The following is a 23,530-nucleotide window of genomic DNA, read 5'->3' as shown; positions in this document are numbered from 1 at the left end:
AAGATCCTTGCAGCCAAAAGTTGCATTTTAAGATTGCATGTCCAACTGGTAAAACTCTAAAAAGGATACGAACAGAGGACCAGGTAGCAGCCTTACAAAGCCAGGCAACAAAAAGGCTTGGTGCCAAAATGCCCAGGAGACACCAACAAGCCTTGTGGATTGGACATGTAACAATTAGGGAGGAGTTTTGACCAACTAATCCTTCTTTTCCTTTTCAGCCAAAAAGCTGCCATCTTAGCCTCAACCTGCAACTGCCATGATGGTGTACATGTGCTCAATTCAAGCACCAGCCATTTGATTTGACAGTTAGCAATCCCAGCATGCCAAGAGTAAACTTTTTTTAAGCTGTTAAATGGATGAGTTTAGGTGTCCATTTATGAAACCGAGATTAGCTGCAATCCTGATGATTGCAGCTCGTCTCAGATCATTAGCAGTTAATGAAACGGAGATTAGCAGCAGAGAACATGTTCTCCACTGATCATCTCAGCACACAATCTGTCAATGACAGAAACAGCCAGTTTATGAAGATGTGACCTTCAGCACTTTACTGGCAATCTCTGAGAATTCTCCCTCCCAGATTCTCCAGGCAGGTGGTGGAGAATTGCCGGAGAAGATGGCGGACTTCTTTCTTCTTCAGAGCCACAAGACGGTTACAAACCCAGCAGAGCATGTTGGAAACGTGTGCGTATGTATATAGATACATACATACATACACACACACACACACACACACACACACATACTTTTAACCCTTCCTCCTTCCAGGAGCATATCAGTTTTTGTAGCAAAGAAATATACTTAAACCCCATAAGAGAGGGGCGGAACCTCTGTGTCCCACAATGTACTCCAAGAAAAGGATTTTACAGGCAAGCTGTAATGAAAATCCTATTTTATTTATCGTACATCATGGGACACAGAGCCCTAATTACTTACTTAATGGGACGTCCCATAGCAATGCTACTTGAGGGGAGGGAGAAACAACCCACAGGAGTACCTACAGACTTGAGGACTTATACTGCAGTACACTGCGCCCAAAGGTGATATCCTCATACCTCCTTACATCCACCCTATAACCATGGAGGCCTGGTGACGCACTGCCCAAAAAGCACTAACCGCTCTGGCAGTGTGCGCCTTAACTTGGAGGGGGAATCTTACCCCTTAAAACATAAGTTTGAATTATAACTCGCCGAATCCACTTAGCAACAGAGGATTTTCTACACCGACTGTCCTCTTAGGACCCTCTGGCAGAATAAATAATAAATCAGTCTTAAGAATCTGAGAAGTTGCTTTTAAATAGATTTTCACTGCTCTCACCACATCAAGAAAATGTAGCGACCTTTCTTCCCTGGAACATGGTTTTTGAGAAAAAAAAAAAAAATGATGGCAGCACAATATCTTGGTTCAGGTGAAAACCTGAAACCACTTTTGGCAAAAAGCTTGGACGAGGGCGTAACACCACTCTGTCCTGATGAATAATCAAATATGGCTCTTTATAAGAAAGAGCAGCCAATTCTGAAATCCTCCTTGCTGAGGATAAAGCAACCAAACATACCAGCTTCCTTGTCAGAAGGATTAAGGGAATATGCTGTATCGGTTCAAATGGCTGTTTTTTGTAACACTGACAAAACTAAAGTCAAGTCCCAGGGGCTTAAAGGTGATTTAACTGGCGGATTAATCTCCATCACCCCTTGCATAAAATCCCAGACTAAGAACACTTTTTTTTTTTAAAATAAATAAAAATCCATAAGGCTGAGACTTGGCCCTTAATAGTACTCAAGGCCAACATCATGTCAACGCCTAATTGTAGAAAGGCAAGAATTCTACCTATAATATATCTCAGAGGGCGTCAACCCTTGGATTCACACCAGGAAACATAAGCCTTTCAGACTCTATAATGTATAGTTCTGGAAGCTGGTTCCCTTGCATTAATCAAAGTAGCCCACGTTTCTTCAGAATGTGAGTTTCAATAGCCAGGCCATTAAAATGGCCACAGTGGAAGCATGCCATGCTGGTGCTGCCAGAATTACCGGTTTTCTTTCCAGCTGTATCCTGCAAAGTCGAGGCAGCAATTGAATAGAGAGAAAACGCATAGATCAGTGAAAACTGATCCACAGTATCACCAACACATCTGTTCTGCATGCAAATGGATCCTTTGATGTGGACAAAAAGTTGACTAACTTTATGTTAAATTGGACACTGGAAGATATACGTCCAGAGTCCCCCATCTTTGACAAGCAGCCGAAAATGTGTCAGGTGAAAAAAAACATTCCCCTGGGAATAATTGCTGGCGATTTAAGTCGTTTGCCTGCCAATTCTCTATCCCCGGAATGAAGACTGCTGATAGGCACGGAATATTTCTTTCTGCCCAAGTTACAATATGGTTCATCTCTCTCTGTGCCGAGAGACTCTTGGTGCCCCCTTGGCGATCGATATAGGCCACAGCCGTGGCATTGATTGATTGGATCCTGACAGGACAATCCCTTAACCAGGAAGTCCAGGTCTTTAAAGCCAGAAGCACTGCTCGAATCTCTAGGATGTTGATGGGGGCAAGGTTCTTTCGGTTCTTGACCACTGTCCTTGGACAGTTTTCTTTAGTACTGCTCTCCAGCCTGAAAGGCTGGCATCTGTCGTTACCACTTTACAGATAAGAGGTCTGAAGCATTTTCCTTTCAGCAACTTCTGGTTAGTAACCACCAATTGAGTCTTTGGGACAGCTGCATTGGCAAGTCAAAAGCTTGAACCGTCTTATTAGCAGATGGAATACAGTTTTGCAACAGTCTTGAATGGAACTGGGCAGAAGAACTGAATGAAGCCACCATCCTTTCTAACAACCTCATACAAAAGGCAAATGGATGGATCTCCTTTTGACCTGACCATCCACACCAACTCTCTTATGGAGCCATTTTTTTTTTTTTCTGGCAAGACCACCCTTTTTCTGGACTATATCTATGACCAGACCCAAATACTCTAGCTTTTTTTAGGGTTTTAAGAAAGACTTCACTAGGTGGAGAATGCAACGCAAACTTTTCCAGGTAACTGGTTGTAGTGTGTACACCTTACTCCAAACACAGATTGGTCTATAAGAAATAGATCCTCTAGGTAGCAAAGACTGTTTATGTCTTGTGCCCTTAACCTGGCTGAAGGTGGGGCTAGCACCTTTGTGAACACTCAAAGGTGCTGTAGCTGGCCCGAAGGGCAAGGCTACCAACTGAAATATATGGATATGCATCCCTGATGCCAATAGTTTTCCTCCTTGTAGGATAGAAACTACTGACCTGATCGACTCCATTAGAAAGGTGTAGATCTTCAGGAACCGTTTTAGATTCTTTTAGATCTAGAATCGATCCGTTGAATTTCAGCGTGGATCTGTACATGTACAGGAAACGCATGAAAAAAAAGCAGTGAAGGTTTTAAAGGAGCCTACGAAGAAACAGATCAGCTGACAATGCTAGAGGTAGCTTGAAAGAGGCACGAACCATCTCTGTACAAGATTTGTACCAGCACACCGATTGCAAGGCTGAAAAAGGTTCAACTGCAGTTGTCCTCTCCACAGAGGAGTAATCGGTTTGTCTGTCTTTCTTCCTGATCACCTGGGGGTAACCCCTGATCCTCTACCCACCATTTCCTTAATAATGGGTCTAAGGTGGGGGAGGGGGATCTAACAAGCTTCCTATCCTCTTGGATAGCGGATGCGATTAAAGTTGCTAATTTTCCTTCTAGGCTCTGCAGAGCGGAGGGGGGGAAAAAAAACGCATTTTCAATCATGTATATAGTGTACGAAATGTTTTCTGTGCCTGGGCCTGACCCTGAGGCTTTCCTCTAGAGTCTGACAGTGGAAGCTATCGCCACTGCCTAGAGGCAGATACCCCAAGAAAAAAAAAAAAAAAAAAAAGTCTGTTTAAATGAAGGATGTTTTTTTTTTTTTTTGACTAGCAAAAAAGAGTACTCTTTCCACTAGAAATCGTCTGGATGCATTTATCCAAATCATTGCCAAATAGTCGCTCCCCATAAAAAGGGAAACTAGTCAGAAGCTTTTTTGCAAGGTGCTTCGGCTGACCTTTTCTCAACCCAAGGTTTCTACGCATGTATATTAGCACAAGCGCAAGGCGGGAACACCTGGTGAATAGAATCTTTCATAGCGTCTATAGCAAAACATAATGCCTTTGGTAATTTGGCCAACTGATGGGCCTGTTGTGCAAGGACCTCTTTAAGAGCCTCTGTGAACTCGTCCTTTAAAATGACTGACAGATGCTTATTGCAGCAACTGCAGGCTGAGTAATGGTCCCTGCAAAGGAAAAAAAAAAAAAAGTACTTTAACAGGAATTTCAACTTCTGGATTTTTAAGCATTTGTGCATTGTCTACTGGGAAAGTTAGACTTTTATTCACACTGGAAATTGCAGTATCAACTGCTGGAACCTTCTTTTTTTTGGTGAATTTTTTCCTCCATGGGATGAGGACTGAGAATCTCTTTGGAGGGAGCCTTACTAATGCATGGACAGAAAACGCATGCAAAGCCTGTAAAAGGTTTCAAGAACCCAGAGGAGGAAACCAGACTTTCAGCTAACTCTGTTAGGGGAAGCATGAAAGTAGAGCGAACCATTTTCATAAGTATTAGTACCTCAGATTGTGAAGCTAAAATCATCAACTGTTGTTTCCTCCGCAGAGGAATAATCGGCTTGTTCTTTCTCTCGATCATCTGAGGGTAACACCTCATCCTGTCCCCACTGTTCCCTTGGTAAAGGGTTTGGAGTGGGAGAGAGGGATCTAGCATGCGTCCCATCGCCTTGGATGGAGGATGCCATTAAACCGCTAATCTTCCTAAGGAAAATGCATCTTCAGTCACATATACAGGGTCTGAAGTGTGAGACGCAGTTGCACCACCAATTGGTTCCAAAGGCTCACCCTGGCTTGCCATATCTGGCATCTCCAGAGAGGATGACAGTATGGAGGCATGGCTGGAGTTCCCAGCACCTGGGGGGTGGAACTTTTGGTGCCTTAGTGCCAAGCACAAAAGCAAAAGGCACTCTAAGAACTGTTCTATTTGATGAGCAATAGTAGGAAAAACAATAGCATCATAGGATTAATCTGATGCTAAACAATCATTTATTTTCCTGTACTGAAAATGCCTGTGTACACCCGTCACGTGCTCCAGCACTTCTGTGTCCTGTGGCAGCCTTGCTTCAGCTGCTCTATTCTCAGAGCATCAGCTTTTAAGCCCCTCGGGCGTAAACCTGATTGTCTGTGCTGTGTGCTTTCCAAGGATGCCGAGTCCGCACGCATCGCCTGACCGCTGAAGCCACACCCCTTTCCCGACCCTCCCTCCTCCTCCTCATTGTAAAAAACCTCAGCCTTGTGCGCATGCGGATGGCTTCGGGTCTGAGACAGACTGTAGGAGAGAGGACTGCAGGTGCCATGTGGCGATACTGACTCCTTGAGAAGGGCTGCTTTTCTGTGTACACTTTGCTGGCAAGCAAATGTCTTTTAGCCAAGAAGCCACCCTTCACCCCTCGAGGGGGGGGGGGGGTGCTTTAGCAGTTTGTCAGCCCTTAGAGCATGTCACACTGTATCATAGCTTTTCACAAAACTGTTACAAATTCAAATGTACAATTGTACCTGTATCCCCAGCCACTCAGCTTCCCCAATTGGGGGAAAAGGAGAACCCCCTTCCAGCTGCTATGACGCACGCTGTTATAGCACAGATTGACAGGGTATATGCATTTTAACTCCCTCTAAAGCTCTTAGGGAACTACAATATTACATATTGAAACAAAAGCCATAGGTGGACTTTGCAGATCCTATGCTTTTCTCTTAACTTTTCCTCGCTGCGGGATACTGCTGAAAACTGAAAGATCCAAACTTCACCCATCACTGCGGGCAGCGTAGTTAAACCTTCAAAGACCAGGTCCCTTTTAATAGGGGTTCCACTCATTTGGACCTGTATAGCACCCCTCAGGACAACTTTAGGTAATGTAGCAAGACCAAAAAGAGTCCTGGTTCCTAGGGTCCAGCTCTCAAAAGAAGCGATACATGCAAAACCTTGTTCTTCTATGCGCGGCCCGGGTACCATCCTGTGGCCGCAGTGGCATGGATGGATTCTGTTGGAGGCTTTTTAAATCCAGCATGGATCCCTCCTGGAGCTCCTCAGAGCACATCTTCACTCGTGACCAACACCTTAGTCACTGGCGAAAAAAACTGATGTGCTCCTGGGAGGAGGAGGGGTTATATAGGGAATGAACTTCCTTGACTGAGTATACCAGTGTCAACACCAGAAGGTGGCCCATAACCCATTACTTAGTGCTCTGTGTCCCATGATGTACGATAAAGAAATAAAGAGGAAGGAGCATTACATTCTTTCCCAGCCTTGATGGCCAGGAAAACCGTCAGCGGAACTCAGAAATTACCTCACACATTGCTTCAGGGTCAATAACTAGATGGGGAGGAGAGCGGACATGTGTGTGCACTTTTTCTTCCTGCATGTATGCTGTGAGGATTGGAAATCTATTAATCCATCCATCTATCCATCCATACCAGTAAGAGGCATTTGAAGCGACAGCAGTTTGTCTTCATCCCCAGAGAGGGGCGAGTCCTACTGATAATGCAGGGGTCATGGCAGTGAGGTGAAAGGCTAATCTATGAGGGCGGAGGATTCACACTTTGCATTACATGCAACATTGGAGATTGAAGTGGATTTCAATTGGATATCGTTTCTTTGATATTTTTGGATATACATTGGACAATTTTTTTGAACACATTTTTTGCACAATTGTTTGCACGTTTATTTTTTCCTTTGATATTTTTGGATATACATTGGATTTTATATATTTTTTGCACAGTTGTTTACATTTATTATATTGGAGTTTTTTTTTTTGTAAGTTGCGCCACATCATTCTGTTGTGTATATATTAGTTCAATAAGGTCTGAATCACTTATGGGTGTTGGCTAGGAACTTTTCTAATTTAATTGACGTATTATTGGATTGTGCAGATTGACTAATTTAGTGAGATACTGAGGAAACTGGTCTCCTCTGAGAATGCCTGCAAACTCAGCAGTGATAATTCACAGCTGGTTAAAAAAAAAAAAAAAAAAAAAAAAAAAACAACTTAGACCTTTATGCATTTCACAGATTTTTCTGTTACTGTAATCGTGCAATGTCTCACCAGATTACAGTAACAGGGAGGGGCTCTCCACAGTTCGAAGCATTCGGAAATGACTTCACTTCTCAAAAGGAGAAGCGATCTACACCGCTTCATAAACAGGCACTCAGCGGAAAGCGATCTCCGCTGCAAATACCTGAGAACTCAGCAACAGTAGTCTACCTCTGCTTGATAAACAGACACCTTAGTTACACTTTAAAAAGCTCCAGAGAGGAGTAGTTTTATCCATTGAGCATCGGTGGACTTGAAAGCAGGATAGACCTTGCAAAGTCCTGAAAGTAGGACGAATAGGGAGTCATCTTGAAAGAAGTGGTTGCTTTGAAGTAGACTGATGGCTCCAACTACATCCAGGCAGTGAAGAGCAATTTCCTTTGGGTGCTTTAGAGCAGGGAACAAAAAAAAAAAAAAAAAAAAAAAAAAAAAAAAGGCGCAAGCAAGATTACTCCTTCAGGTCAAAAGATCGATACCACTTTAGAAAGATAAGATGGTCTTGAGCTTAAGACTTACTTTGTCTTTATGAAGAGTGAGGAATGACTTCTCAGAGGAGAACTAAACTGACATGATGGCAACAAAGGCAGCCACTTTGCACACCATCAGGGAAATCGCCTTAGATAAGGTCTCCTGCAAAATGCAGTTTCTGCAGGTAGTACACCATCGGTTTGAAGTCCTAAGCAAGCACAGAGTGCTGTAAGGGAGTTCTCTGACACGAGAAAGTAAGGGATTTTAAGCCCAGAATAGGAAAAATGCCTATTGGTATACAGAAGTGGTTCTCAACTCACAGGCCAGATCTTAAAAGGGTTGTAAACCCTCCAGGGTTTTTCCACCTTAGCATTCTATGTATTAAGGTGAAAAACCTCCTGTGATGCAGCAGCCCCCCAGTGTCCCCTTTTACTTACCTGAACCCGGTTTTTCCAGCGACAGGGACAAGCACACCAGCTCCAGACGGTGTCTCAGGTCCTGGTTGGATAGAGTAATAGCAGCAAACCCAATGGAGGTGGGAGCCGGACACAGAGGGCGAGGGAGAGCAGCTCTCCAACTAAGCACTCGAGAAGAGGAGGAGCGTCGCTGAGGGACCCCAGGAAAGCCAAAAACTGCAGAGGAGTCCTGCCCGTATCCCAATCGGCCGGCGGGTCCTGGGGGACATTGTGTCCACCGGGCCTGCTGATTGGCGCCCACTGTGTACCTATAGGTATGTGATCTGGCACAGAGCTGCCACCCAGCCGCAGTTAATGCGAGTGAGGCGGTCCTCTAGTGGTTAAAGAATTCCTGATTGCGGCGACAGTTTTTGTTTATTTTCCTCCTTAGAGGGGAAACCGACAGTAAAAAAAAACCTCAGCCTGGCTATAGACTGTCAAGAGTTGAGAAATCCCTCCTGTCATCAGTTCCCAGAGTTGGAGGAAAAATAAAAAGGCAGCTCATCAACGTTTGAAGCTGCTCTGCATTAAGAAATTCACATTATCACCCACCAGGTTTTGATTTTCTGGTTTAAAAATGTATTTACTATTGTGAAATCACACAAGTCATATAGACGGCCTTTTAACATGTCTGCTGGCACAATCACACAAACAACCCTATTTTGTAAAATTAGCCACAAATCATTCCAGCAACAAACAGCTTCAATCATTCAGACCATCCATCAAAACAAAGTTCAGCTAAATGTTGCATGCACGGGTCTCTTCCATATAATTAAATGGACTACCTGGCTCTTTATGCAGGTTGTCCTCTCCCCCTTTAAATGAACTTTATACATTCTTCCCCAAACTGCAGGAGCAAAAACCATGGAACACAAAAGGGTTCCTCCAGAGGATACTGGGGGGACGTGGCTGGGTGGGCTCAGCCATTCATTCACAGAGTTTTGTGAATGGGAAACTACAAGTACCGACATCCTTAGCGGCTATCAGCTTGTAGTTCGATGAATCAATGAACTACCAGGGTGCTGTTGAACACTGCTAGTCCATTGATTCTTCCCATCAGTGTGCAACTACCTGCTCAAGAGCAGGCAGATACACTGACAATCTGCAGGAATCCTGCATGGCACCTGCGATCAATGCTTTCCAGGCTCCTAGAAAAAAAAAATATTATATTATAATTATACACACACATTTATACCCTTTTAGCTGCAACTAATTTTTTTTTTTTTTAAAGGTGAACTTATCCTTTACATCCATACAGACCAGAAGGATAGGATGAGATGGCTGTGGGCAGGCTACACATCAATCCTTAGTGCTTACTAATCTACTTTTTAAATCATATGCCTTCACTGCCAGCTATGTTAATCTACAGATTAAAAGGAGAACTCCAAGAATTTTTTGTTAACCTACTGGTTTATAAATTATAAGTTATAATTATAATATAATTTCTAATTATATATTTTTTTTCTTTTTTAGCAGAGACCCTAGAGCAGGGATCTTCAATTAGCGGACCTCCAGCTGTTGCAGAACTACAAATCCCATGAGGCATAGCAAGACTGACAGCCACAAGCATGACACCCAGAGGCAGAGGCATGATGGGACTTGTAGTTTTGCAACAGCTGGAGGTCTGCTAATTGAAGATCCCTGCCCTAGAGAATAAAATGACAGTTGCTGCAATATTTTATGTCACAATGTACTTAAGCAGCGCCCTTTTGACAAGTTATCCCGACACCAGAGATCAAATGGGGATGAGGGAAGGTATCTCAGGACACAGCCGGTCCTTTCACAACACAGCTCTGCATTGTTCCTGTGCTGTGTTGAGGGGGGGGGGGGGTTCCCTTTCTTCCAATCAGCTCTCACACTGTACAAAAGCTTCAACTGCAGCTCCCACCCACGTCTTTGTGCTCCCAACAGATTAAGAAGGATTTTGTCTAAATTCAGCACTTTTGAACGGACGTAAAAGAGAGAAGACTGCAGATTAGAGCTACACGATTCTGGCTATAATGAGAATCACGACTTTCTTAGAGTACAGATCACGATTCTCATGGTGCAATATCATACAAAAAGATTGGGCTAACTTCACTTTTTAGGGTTTTTTTTATTCATTGAAGTGTATTTTTATACCAAAAAAAGTGTTTGAAAGACCGCTGGCTTAAGTACATAAAATATTGCAACTGCCATTTTATTCTCTAGGGCAGTGATGGTGAACCTTGGCACCCCAGATGCTTTGGAACTACATTTCCCATGATGCTCAGGCACTCTGCAGTGTAATTGAGCATCATGGGAAATGTAGTTCCAAAACATCTGGGGTGCCAAGGTTCGCCATCACTGCTCTAGGGTCTCTGATTATTATTATAATATATATTTTTTTTTTTTTGAGGTTCTAAATAACTTTCTAGCAGAAAATACAGATTTTAAACTTGTAAGCAACAAGTGTCAGAAAAAGGTTTCGTCTTTAAGTGGTTAAATGGACCTCATTTACAGACCAAACTTCATCCATCTGATCTAAAAGAACTAAAAAAAAAAAAAAAAAAAAAAAGATACATTTATAGTCATCTCTAAGCGCTGACAATGTTGATAAACATTTGCCTGCTTTTTTTTTTCTTTGTGTGAGTAGAGAACGTTTCTGCACTTGAATGAATGAATCAAGTAAATGCTGGAGAGATTGCAATTTTTTTTAATGATTAATTGCACAGCTCTACTGCTGATAAACAAGTTAAAGAAAATAAATAATATAAATTAAACACTTACATGGGAGGATTTGTTTCATCTCTGTGCATCATCTGAGGCTGTTCACGTCACTGGGTATATGAGGGTTTACAATCACTTTATATAATAGGCTGCGATTCAGGAGGTAACGAACACCAGACAGTTGGCCATTTGCAAACCAGTATGTCTCCTGGAGTTCTTCTTTAAAATTCATTTTTTTTTTTTTTTTTTGCTTCTCAAAATAAATGGGAAGAGTGGAGCCTTCATGAATTTGTATACCTATGAAGCCTGCCAAAACTGTTCACCTGCTGACTGTTTTTTTTGCCAACTAAACCAAGCGAGTAGCTTTGCTATAACCAGTTACCAATACATGTCTCTGGCAATACAAAACTTCCACCCCATTATTGCTTCCCAAATAGACACCGCTCTGTGAGACATGCCAAAACCCCTCTAATAGCTACACTTTGATTACCACTGTGATTCGTGTTGCAGTATGCGGTGCAAAGTATTACATTTCACTCTACTGCTGGTTCTTTAACCCTAGCACTACATCTCTGTGGGATCTCACAGTTCATTTAAGGATAAAAAAAGAAAAAAGAAAAAACCTGCTTTCGAAATGGTGGGTTAGAATATAAAAACAAGGAAGGGAAATCAAAAAAGGAAGTGAATGTTCTCACTTAATGCAAACAATAAAGTGCACACCATCAACAGAGAATTAACATACTGATCTCTGCTTGTGAAATGTCTATAAACTCAAAAGTTCATTCATTGCCCTAACACATTCTGCTAATTGTTGTGTTCCAAAACCCCCTGAAACTTAGCAGTGACATAAGTTATCAATTTTAAAGAGCAACTCAAGCCAACAAAGTAATACTAATGGGTGAATTGCTTATGCTCTATAGGAAATGTCGTCACTACGCTAAAATCAGAAGGGCCACTCAAATTACCCTTAAAAACAGAACTGTAGCTAACATTTATGTGCGATTAGCTTTCACAAAGAGTCCGATTCATACAAAGAAAGGAAAAAGGAGAATGTGACATAGTTGACTTTTGTGAAGAAAACAGGCAGCTGGGTTCTCTAGCAGGGGGTTATGACCAATGTCAAGTATGGTATTGGACAATCATGAGGGCCACTAACTGGATGGCCTGGGCTAACGAAATCTTAAGGGGGATCTTTTGTCAGGGATGTGAATGATGCCTCAGCACTAATCGAGTGTAGGCCATGAGCTCTGGAGTCCCCATTTGTTCACAAAAAAAAAAAAACTCCCCATCCTATGCTTGACTTCATTTACAGTATACATCTGCAAGCAGGGAGTCTTTTTTGCAGAACAAACAAAACATACGGGGGTCTATGCATTGACCACTTGCTGACCAACGTACATGAATGTCCTGACATGACTACAGCTATGATATTTGTACTTTTTTTTTCAGCTGGCGATCATTTCGTAAAAAGTGATCTGGGTGGCTGAGAAGGGCCGCCATTGTCCGCAGTGTTTCTCAGGTTCTCCCATTCCTCCAGGGAGCTCGGGACCACAGTAAGCAGCCAGGGTGATTTTCCATGGAGAAGATGGAAACTGTTTAGCAGACTCTGCTGAACAAACCAATAGTTCTGTTTAGCAAGTAACAAGCCGCTGCTCAGAGCTATTTACCCAAAATGTGACCCCCACCCACCATCGCTTTTTTGCCCTCTCTTACAGCTTACTGTTACTCCTCCACATCCCTATCACACTGGCTGCAAAAAGGGCCCCCCCCCCCCCTCTGCCCCTCAACACCAACTCTCTCACCACCCTTCACCCCCGATCCCTTGTGGCACCCATGCAATTACCATCTTCGCTGCATCTCTCCTACTAGCTTCATGGGACAGGAGATCAGATCAGTCGGGGCTGCTCAGCTTTCCCACCTCCCTCTCCCATTGGCTACAGCTGCTGGGAGATCGTCATCGGGAAGGACACCCCCTTCCTTTCCTGAATGAACCCAGTGAGCGATCAGTACCAATCGCTCCTGTGTTCAATCACAAAAGCATAGCACAGTGTATACTATGCTTCAAATTTGTGAATGAATAGATATACAGAGACTTTGATTCATGCATTTACAGTGCAGAGTAAAGGGACTGTATTCATTTCTTTTCTGTCTTTTACAAACTCTTTAAGCTGTAAGGGAAAAAAAAAAAAAAAAAAAAAAAAAAACAAAGTCTGGCCACGCGAGTTTAAAAGTGGAGCACAGGGCCTGGCAGTGAAAGATTTAGTGTCACTTATGAACAATATTAGTTACTATAGTTTGTTGCCATTTCTTGGGCTGCGCAAATTTACGTTTTGACGCAACACCTTTAATATATTTTACAAAAAAATAAATAAAATGGGTATTACGTTTGTGTGCACTAAATTTTAGTGTACTTTCCCAGAAAACTTGCATTTGATAAAACAGCTGCACAAATATTGTGTGACAAATTGAACCAGTCACCATTGTATTCCACAGGAACTCTTCCTTAAAACAGGAAGTGAGGACTTCCTTGCTCCAGAGCAAAACTCCTGAGCCTCAGCAATAGGAGACAAGTTGACTAAAGCCTTATAGGCTGAAACGCGTCAACTGACTTAATCTGTGTTTATTCACTGTGGCCATTTAATAAAATTAAGAAATTTTAATAGCAACAACCGAAGTGCTGATAAATTTTTTTCCACATTACTCTACTTAGCCAGCGACTGTGGATCGAGCACCTGGGAGCTCTGCTATCTATATGTTGTAAGGGTAGTAGCACTGACTTTTCTGTTTATAGTGGGGTGAAACTAGGCCAAAGGAATCGCCTCACATGGAGCTATCCTTAGCTGTAGGCCTCTCATACAAAAGTGGAGGTGCAGATCGCTTCTGGTCCAGACAGCTTGAATTTGAGACCAGAGTGCGCAAAGTTATCAATAAGGAAAAACACTCTGCCCTGAGCCATGGGAGGGACCTTTCAAATATTCCCAAGGCGAGTCTGTTCCAGTGACGATCTTGGTTGGTTCTGAACCTATCAAAATGACTGGAATATCTTGAGGACCATGTCAGGTTGCTTGACAGAGCCCATGCCGATTTCTGTGCCTTGCTATGACCCATTTCATTCAGAAAATACAGCAAGTCCACTAGATACGAACCTCCAAGTTTCAAACTTTTAAAGATGCAAATGTCCATTCACGCAAGTTAGTTCACGTGTCTGACGTACATGGTAACATGCATGCATATGTTACCGTTACAGTACACTACTACAGTGGATATAGAGAAGAATCACCCCCCGTTAAAATAATCACATTTTGTTTCTTTGTAGCTTGAAATGAAGACAGACACAGTGATCGAGTTGGAAGAAGCGTCACCCCCTTGTACAGCATCAGAATTTTGTTAAACCACATTTTGCTTTAAAATACAGCCTTTAGTCTGTTGGGATTTATCGCTACTAACTTTGCACATCTAGACTTTGCAATATTTGACCACGCTTCTTTGCAGAACTGCTCAAGTTCAGTTAAGTTTGATGGTGACAGTTTCTGGACTGCAGTCTTCAAGTCATTCCACAGATTTTCAATGGGGTTCAAGTCTGGGCTCTCGCTAAGCTATGCAAGGACATTCACATTTTTCACCTTCAACCACTGTCTGGTAATTTTTGCTGTGCATTTTCTATACCCACTGTATATAGTCGATTGTGTTAGTTGGGTACATTAGGCTAGCTTTGACTCACAAAAAAAATAAAATAAAAAAAAATAAAAAGAAGACTGGACTTACAAAACGCATTTTCATACCGAAACTCGTTCGTATGTAGGGGACTTACTGTATATAATATTTGGAGGTCAATTTCTATTTTTTATCATGTGCGCAAAAATTTTTAAAATAGGCCCGGACAGCAAGTGGTTACTATCTGCCCAGTTTAGCCAACATATACTCTACTTTATCTCTAGTCAAGTGCTTATCTTACTTTGAGCCCTGATGAAAAGGGCGTTTGACCCCATAAATATGTTGGCTCTGTGAAAGGGTCTCTAATAACCTGATATCTGGGCAATTCCCTACATAGTGCGCCAATTTAAGATTTTCCTAGTTACAAGCCAAGTAAGCAGTGAAAATCCTTTGGCATAAAGAAGCAGCCAACACAGATTCCAAATACCTCATTAAATTACTACTATAAGTCCTACAATATTGTCACAAGTATCCACATCTCTTTGTATACATGCAGCTGCGGGATGCAGAATCCTCTGCCTGCAGCTGTTTGGCCCGGCACTGACAGCTTCCTTCCAGGTTGGGCCAAACTGTTTCTAACTGAACCCAAGCTCATCCCCGGTGACAGCATTCAGGGTCCACACATACTGGGCTTCAAAAACACTGCTTCTGCAAGTTTAGCATTTTGCCTGTAGAAGCAGCCTAATGTTATCTTATGTGTTTATGCACATTAGGAGGCATATTTTAAGCTCAGCATTTAGAGGCAGACTTTTCTGGCAGAAAAAGAAAAAAACAAACCAAAAACTTAAAACATGCCTAAGTACTTGTACAAAAACACTGAACATTTTTATTTATTTTTTTGCAGGAAAAAAAAAAAAAAAAAAAAAAAAAGGAAGATAAGCCCAATGTGCACTTTGACCCCCCCCCCCCCAACCTTCCTTCCCAGACCAATTATGAGCTTTTAGCGCTATCAAATTTTGAATGAGAATTGTGCGGTCATGCAAAACTGTACCCAAACTACATTTTTTTTCACACAAATAGAGGTTTATTTTGGTGGTATGTAATCACCGCTGGGGTGCTTTACTTTTTACGCTACAAAAAAAAAAAAAAAAAAACACAGAATGTTTTCCAAAAAAAATGCATTTTTCTTAGTTTGTTATAAAATTCTGCAAATAAGTAATTTTTCTTCATAAAAAGTTTGACCAAAAAAATGATGCTGCTACATTTCTTTTGTAAAAAGAAAACCCAAATCCGTGTTTTTTTTGGTGTTGGCAGTGATGTGGGACAGATGTTTTATGGGGACAATGAGCTGTGTATGGGGACATGGGTATCAGTGGTGTTTGGTGTACTGTTTATGGGGTGATCTGTAACAGCTTTCTGTGTAAAATCATCGTCACTCAGAGCTGTTACAGATCTGCAGATTCTCCCTCTCCCCCCACACTGAGCTCGGCGGGAAGAATTGTGACACGCGTCTCTGTTCATATTGTGACGGCTGTGATTGGGAAGGCCGATCACAGCACCCATATCCTGATCTCCACTCGTTTGGATTCTGTGATCATAATATTACAGGATCGAGCCGTAGTTCTGAGGGATGTTCCTAAACGCGCACTCAGGAAAAGGAAAGGACCACCTAGCCATTTATGCGCAGTGGCTAGGCAGGAGGTGGTTAAAAATAAACATGTTACACTTACCTGCTCTGTGCAAAACCACACCCTCTTTTCCAATCCCTCCCTCCTGTTCAGTGCCACCACAACAAGCAGCTTGCTATAGGGGGCATCCGAGTCACAGCTCTGTGTGTCCATTCAGACAAGGAGCTGCAGCGCAATTGGCTCCTGCTGCTGTCCAAGTCACTCAGAAGAGGGGAGTCACGTGCAGATGAGACAATCCTACAACATCGCTGGATCAAGAAGGCTTTTTATCTTTATGCATAGAATACATTAAGATAAACAAAACTTCTGCCTTTACAATCACTTTAAGTTCATGGTTAGGGTTTACACAGAAAGAGCAGTATGCTCTGCCTAGTCTGGTCATTATACCTCAAAGTGTCCAGTAACTGCTATGCTCCAAAGAACTGTTTACAATGCCTAGAATTATCCAATAATGCAGGTTTTAGAATGCTGGCCTGGACTTAAAAAAATAAAAATAAAATTATGTATATAAAAGATTTTTAAAAAGGGTTCTGTAAAAAAAACATTTAGAAAAAAAAAAAAAAAAAAAATAATAATAATAATAATAATAATAATAATAATAATAATAATAATAATAATAATATGGACTTAATAGACCACAAAATAAAAAATAAAAATAAAAAATATGTTCTGGCTTAGATCAACTTGATTTGAGGTTCAATAAACGGATAACAACAATTTTTATCCCCAAAATTCCTTAACAAAAATGTGGTCAATGGACGAAATGGCAAGAAATGAAGCAGATATTTTCACAACTCCAAGTCATTGTATATTTATTAGCTGATAAGTGAACACAGAAAGAAAGGCTGAAACGGTTTTACAAAGTTCATGCACAGTGCTTTAAATGCAGATATTTTTCACAGAATCCAAGACAGTGAACTGAAATGTAAAAACCAACAGGACAATTTTCAAACATAAAATTGAAAAACCATTTGACATTAATGAAACCCCTGCTGCTGATTGATGCAGCTCAGCACACCAAACAAATAGCTATTTTATTAAAGCTGCAGTGTAACTCCTAGGACCAGTTTCTTGAGGCTGGGTTCACATATGTGCAAATTGGATGCGCGTTTCCACACATCCAATTTGCATGACAGGCAAGTGTGACCAGCGCTCAATGAAGTTGGTCCACACAGCTCCGGGTTGGCCGCAGAGCAGATTGCAAAAGAGTCCTGTGTGTGTTTGAGTCCAGTTCAGGTGCAAATTCAGGCAATATTCGGACACAAAATCGGTAAACAGACGCATACGGGAGCCCAGGCACAAACCCGTGGCCGCACATGTGTAAACCCGGCCTCAATGCAGTGCATTCTTGCCATAGACATCCACCTCCTCTTAACGTGGAATATTTCACACATGTGTATCATGGCCTCAGAAAAATACAGAAATGTAATTGTTTTGCATGACCAGATTGCAGGACCCTAAAGGAAAACCGTGAAATTGTGGGGATATCCTAGCTGCATTAACACAGGTAATCAGTGGGCAATCAGCAGCAAGGGGCATGTTAACACTTTGTCTAGAAGTAGAACCTTTAAGAAAATTTAGAACTTACCAAAAGCTGTGTCCACACTTTGTCATGTAAGCTTCCTCGATCATATCAAAACAAATCGGACTGGAAGGAAAAAAAAATAAAAAAATAAAAAGCCATTAATATTTTAACTTAGGAAAACATTTCAGCCCTGTCATTAGTAAAGTTAAATAGCAACAACTCCTAGCTACTGGTCTGGCCCAGCTCTTTAGGCAAGCAAGGAAGCGAGTTTTCCTGGTGCTTCCAAGTGATTATGAACAGTTGGTTGTGTTGACTAGTTGACCTTGCCTACATGGGAGTGAAGGAGAAACTAAATTCTAGAAACAGTAAGCATTTTTTAGTTTAGTTCGATGTTCACTATTACTACTAAGAGCCAGAGCTAACCACAGTTTTTCCTCCTGACCCACTTGAACTTTTTTTTTTTTCCCCAGTCAAAAAGTATAATAAAGCCAACAAATTTTTACTATTTTGGGTAGCATAGGGAATTGTGAAAATCTCTGGCATGTTTTTTTTTTCTCTTTTCTGGAGTCCTATAAAGCCGATTCTACACAGGTGGTCTCCATAATGAGAATCAGCCTGCTCTCCAGTGAGCAGGATGGCAGGTCCATGTCCACTCCACTATGCAGAGCAGACAGTCCCAGCCCCACTGTTCTCTATGGAAATGGACCGCCTGTCCGTTTCCATCCATCTGTCATCTAATCCATCAGATGAATGGGGAATGGATCCCCAACGTCTGTTTTTGGCAGACAGGCACGGGTGGGATGCCAGCAAGCGTCATCCGCTGCTTTATAGAGCGCTATGGATGGTCCAGTCAGGTAAGTTTGAAAATCTGACAGGCGGACCTGATCAGACAGCCTGTCTAAAACCAGCCTTAGAGAGATTTACTTGCCCAATGTGTCGCTAGAACTGCCCCAGTGGAAGATTTCCCCCTGTGCATGTTCAGGTTGCAACTGAAAATGTTGGTTTTCTCCTTCACTTTAAATACCAGAGTGTGATCACCATGACAAATAAATAGTGTGCAACTCCCTAATAAGCTATACAGGGGTATCTCCTAACAAAAATATGCAAATAGAAAAAAAAAAAAAAAAAAAAAAAGTTGGCCTTAGATTTAAAATGTCTTTATAGTGAACTGGAGCCAGACAGAGGGATGGAAGAACAATGTACTGTTGAGGCGCAAGGCAGAATCTATCTTTGGCAAGAAGGAAGCCCTGGACCTCAAAACCCATCTTGTTCCTATTCTAAACCAGAATGGGCCGCTTGAAGGATAAGGCCACAAGTTCAGACAGACATTCTCTAAAGGGTTCAAGCACAGATTGTGAACTGCAGAAAGAACCAGGATTGGGGTAAACAGATTGGGCGAGCTACATGAGAGACCCCCTGTACATGGGTCCTTGGGACAGAAGATCCTGCCAGTATATTTTTTTTGCTTATTTGATTACGTTATTATGCTCAGAAGAGACTTATTCCATGTATATCTTTCGTATTCTGTGTTCCTGGAAATAAAAATATAAAAAAAAAAAAAAGAAAGAAAAAAAGCCAAGCTGAGGTTGGCTGGACTGTAAAGCTGAAACTGAAGAGACAAAGAAGAGAAAAATAAAAAATAAAATAAAAAAAGAGAAGGTCGGAATGTTGGTAGTGGGGGGGGGGGTTACCCTGAGCTTGCCTATAGTCTTGTTTTCCAGTGTCCAATCTTCCTGTAAGTGGCAGTGTAATGCTAAGGTTAAAGCAGAACTTCACTTTCAAATCAACACTATTTTTAATTTTTAATCCTTATACTACTAGCATTAGTAAAAAAATAAAAATAAGTATATTTTCAGTTACTTCCTGGTTTCCAGACCATAGAGGCTTTCTACACTAAGCACGATTCTGGCTAAAAATGAGAATCACAGTTTTTTTGCTTAGAAGGTAAATCACGATTCTCGCAGCGTAACATCTTTTCACATTAAGGCCTCTTTCACACTGACGTCCCGTTCAGGCCCGCCTGTCAGTTTTTCAGGCGGACCTGAACGGGTGCTCCATAGAGCTCTATGGAGCGTCGGATGTCAGCGGTGACATGTCCGCTGACATCCGACCCGCTCCGATCCGAAAAAGTGTAGCGGAGGAAAAAGCTATTTTTCCATCCGTCTGCGGATCGGATGACGACGGGCACTGCGGTCCGTCGTCATCCGATCTCCCATAGGGGAGAGCGGCGCTGTGACAGGTCCGTCCCTGCGCAGTGTGCAGAGACGGAGCTGTCATCTCCCTGCTCAGCGGGGATCGGCGGAGTGATCCCCGCTGAGCAAACGGATATCCACGGGGCGGATCAGAACTGATCCGCCCCGTGTGAAAGGACCCTTAACAGACATATTGAGCCAACTTCACTTTCCTTTTTTTAATTCAAGTGTATTTTTCCCCAAACAACTGCATTTGAAAGGCCACTGTGCAAATACAGTGCGACATAAAATATTGCAACAATCGCCATTTTATTCCCTAGGGTATCCAATATATATGTTTGGGTGCTCCAAGTAATTTTCTAGCAAAAAATACTGATTTCAACTTTGTAAGAAACAAGTGTCATAAAAAGGTTTAGATCAGTGGTTCTCAACCTGGGGGGGTCAAATGATTTTCCAGGGGTCATAGGTGTTACTGCTACGAGACACCACAAAGTCTGAGACTCAGTGAAGCCAAAGACACAGTACCACAACACTACCTATGAGTCTAGTTGCCATTAAAAGTCCTCACTACAGTTTACAGATCAGCAGATGACCTTGATTAAGAGCACCTAAGTTGGCTGATCAGAAATCCCCCCCCAGGACTGCCACTCATCCCAACTCCCCGCCAGCACTGCCACTCATCCCATTCCCCCCACCAAACAGCGAGAGAAGGAATAAAAATAGAGACTACATGGAAGGGAGGGGAAAACAGGGGGAGGAACAAAGAAAAAAGGAGAAAGAACAAGAAAAATGGCTAGAGCGAGGGATGGGGGGGGGGGGGGGGGGGAAGAAATTAGGACAGACAGCAATAAAAGGGAAAGAAAGGAAGAGAACAAGAGAGAAAAAAAAAAAAAAAAGAGTGGTACATCCTATAATGTACCATAAGGGGTTTTAATACTTTAGGAGTGGAGTGGACTCAAGGAGCACTAAATGCCCATGGGTTAGGGGCACAAATTACTTGACTTGCTTTAGGTGCTGACCACCCACGCTACAAAATACAATTTTACCGTTATGGGTCCCCACAACTTGGGAACTTATCAAGGGGTCACGGCACTAGAAAGGTTGTGAACCACTGGTTTAGACTTTAAGTGGTTAAACATCCTGCATTTACATACAGAAGTTTATCCCTTTGATCTAAGAAGGAAGAGTTACAAATGTTTCTAGTTATCTAGCGCTTACAATGTTGGCAGACTGCCGTTTTTTCCTATTGACAGATGAGTGAGCAGAGAAGTCTACACTTGTTACATGAAAGAATCAAGAAAACACTGCGAGAGATTGTGAGAGGGGGGGGGGGGGGGGGCTTGAAGCAAGATCACAATTTAACGATTAATTGTGCAGCGCTAGGGTGTTTTGGTTTGTGGTGCTCAGATGCAGTGTAGTTCCGCTTTAGACTTCCTATGTCTGTCTTTCAATGGACTATTGCCAAATGTTTGGCAATAGTGGCAATTTAAAGCTACGTTCACCTTTGAAACATGTTAACCAATTAAACTTTTCAGGAGAGGACTACATATCCCATGTTACCATGCTGCCTGCAGGTTGTAATTCCTGTGCTGACTCCTCCTCCTGAAACCCTACCTCTCAACACCATTGCAGTTCAGAAAACAGGCTTTGTACCACAGCAGTGAATACTCACAGGGCTGAATACTTAAAGTGTACAAATAAAATATCTGTCTTCCACAACCTGAGCTGCGAATGACTACTGGAGTTCTGAGGAGGATATTGGGATCTCTGACAAGAGTCCAGCTGGCCAAATGGCTATGGAGGCACCATTTGACCTTTGTTATGAGGGTCAATGTGTTAGGGTTAGAGAGTGTGCCCAAAGGGAGTTAGGTGCAGGTATCTGCTATTACACATACTTTTCACCTGACTGAAGCATCTTTTCGTTGGATAAATACATATGTACGGACCTAATCACTCGCATATGGACATTCATGGTAATATGTTCACGGAATGCGTCTGTCTTCAACCAGACTAACTATGTAATACAGGGGTAGACTACTTCGGCCCTCCTGCAGTTTTGAAAGCGCAAGTCCCATGAGACATTGCAAGACCCTGACAATCACAGGCATGACTCCTAGAGGCAGAGGCATGATGGGATTTGTAGTTTCACCACAGCTGGATGGCCGAGGTCGCCTACCCCTGATGTAATGTATTGGTCTCTCATTTACTTAGCAACAGTTCTATACAAAATCATATCAGATTTTAGCAAGACAAGAACTGTTTTTTGGAGCTAGCCAAAAACAAAGCATGGCAAGAAATATTGCAGAGATCGCAGTTAGGGTGACTGATGTGCCATCACATTTGATACTGGCAATGACGTCTTCTAGCTTTTGGAAGCTAAATCATTTATGGCCAGCCATTAGAGTCGATTGCACAATTGAACTGTGTGTTTTAACGGCAGATCCCAATAGAAAACTTTTATAACAGTAATCATTACAGGATTTCTGGAGCAAGAATAGTAAAATGTGGGAAGTAAAGATTCATGCGAAGAAAACATTTAGTCTTAACCTGTTAACTGACAGAATAGTAGAATCATTTACTCTGTAGCATATGCAGATAAAATGCAAATCAGAAGAGGTAAACAACAAGAGTTAGCTGATAGCTATGCAAAGGGGATGACATTAACCTGTCACAAATGAATGGGGGGGGGGGGGGGGGGGGGAATACAAATGCTTGCCCTGCTGGGAAAAGTCACATGGTCACCCAGGTCCTCCATCTGGAAAGAATGGCATTTAAAAATCCCTGCAAGCAGTGGGCATGTGGCCAACATCAGCGAAGATCAATAATCACTTCTAGTTTAGGGAAAGTAAATCTGACCCCAAGCTTCGCTTGACTACAAGTGGCATCACAATGTTTACTGAATTGCCAACAGGGTTTCACTGATGCCGCCTTAAGATAGAGTACAAGTATCAATATACCCCCCCCCCCCAGTACTCGCCGATACCAACGACGCGTGGACTGTGTCGTTTTTTTTTTGTTTTTTTTTTTAATTTAACCTTTTTAAATATTACAATTATTTATTCCATCAGCTCTGTTGGGGGGCTTTGGTGAGATATCAGGGGTCTTACTAGACCCCTGACATCTCTTTTGAGACACAGAAAGGGACTGAGGATAAGGATTCCCCAGTCACTTTCTCAGAAACTTCAGCTGCACTGGAGATGAATGGACAGGAGACAGAGGCTCCTCTCCATTCATAAACTGAAACATTGTAAACATAGTTTAATGCTCAGTTATGACTGGACAGTCAGTTCATTCGGAATAGGAAGGAGCCGACAGATTTACCTGTTCCTTCCTCCGCTCTCCATTCTGAAAGATTGGTGCTGAGGGGGACTGGAGGAGGAGGACATGGAGGAGGGGAACTGGGGGGGGGGGGGGGGGGGGGGGGGCTGGGGTATACAGGGACAGTCGGGGATGAACGATGCGGCAGTGTTACAGTTACAAGCACCGATCACACCTGTATAGATTTCAATAAAGCAGCTTGAAGCAAATATCACAAACCGCCAAGGCCCAAGCATGTGACAATATATTTTGCCAAGTACAAACATAAGAGATGCTGTGTACACTCCAATTACAGCAAGTTCCCTTAAAAAAAAAAAAAATTATAATAATATATATTAAAAAAGCAAACTAATGTGTCAGACTTCTACTGTTATTGAAAGCCACAAGAAAGACAGA

General features: G+C 42.2%; 1 protein-coding gene across 4 annotated transcripts in view; it reads right to left on the bottom strand.

Annotated features, from left to right (window-relative positions):
• COP1 (COP1 E3 ubiquitin ligase) overlaps positions 1-23,530 on the bottom strand; it is a 287,714-nt gene that overhangs the window by 252,821 nt on the left and 11,363 nt on the right. For all 4 annotated transcript variants that reach the window (XM_077453195.1, XM_077453196.1, XM_077453197.1 and 1 more), the window contains exon 2: positions 17,688-17,747. In XM_077453195.1, coding sequence (XP_077309321.1) covers positions 17,688-17,747 — 60 coding nt within the window. The remainder of the gene's footprint in view (positions 1-17,687; positions 17,748-23,530) is intronic.

Source organism: Lithobates pipiens, unplaced genomic scaffold, assembly GCF_037356315.1.
Source record: "Lithobates pipiens isolate NorthernLeopardFrog02 unplaced genomic scaffold, aLitPip1_a1.2 Scaffold_23, whole genome shotgun sequence".
In the NCBI taxonomy this organism is placed as follows: domain Eukaryota; kingdom Metazoa; phylum Chordata; class Amphibia; order Anura; family Ranidae; genus Lithobates; species Lithobates pipiens.
The sequence above is the reverse complement of the archived record's forward strand: the minus strand, read 5'-3'. Positions and strand labels throughout refer to the sequence as shown.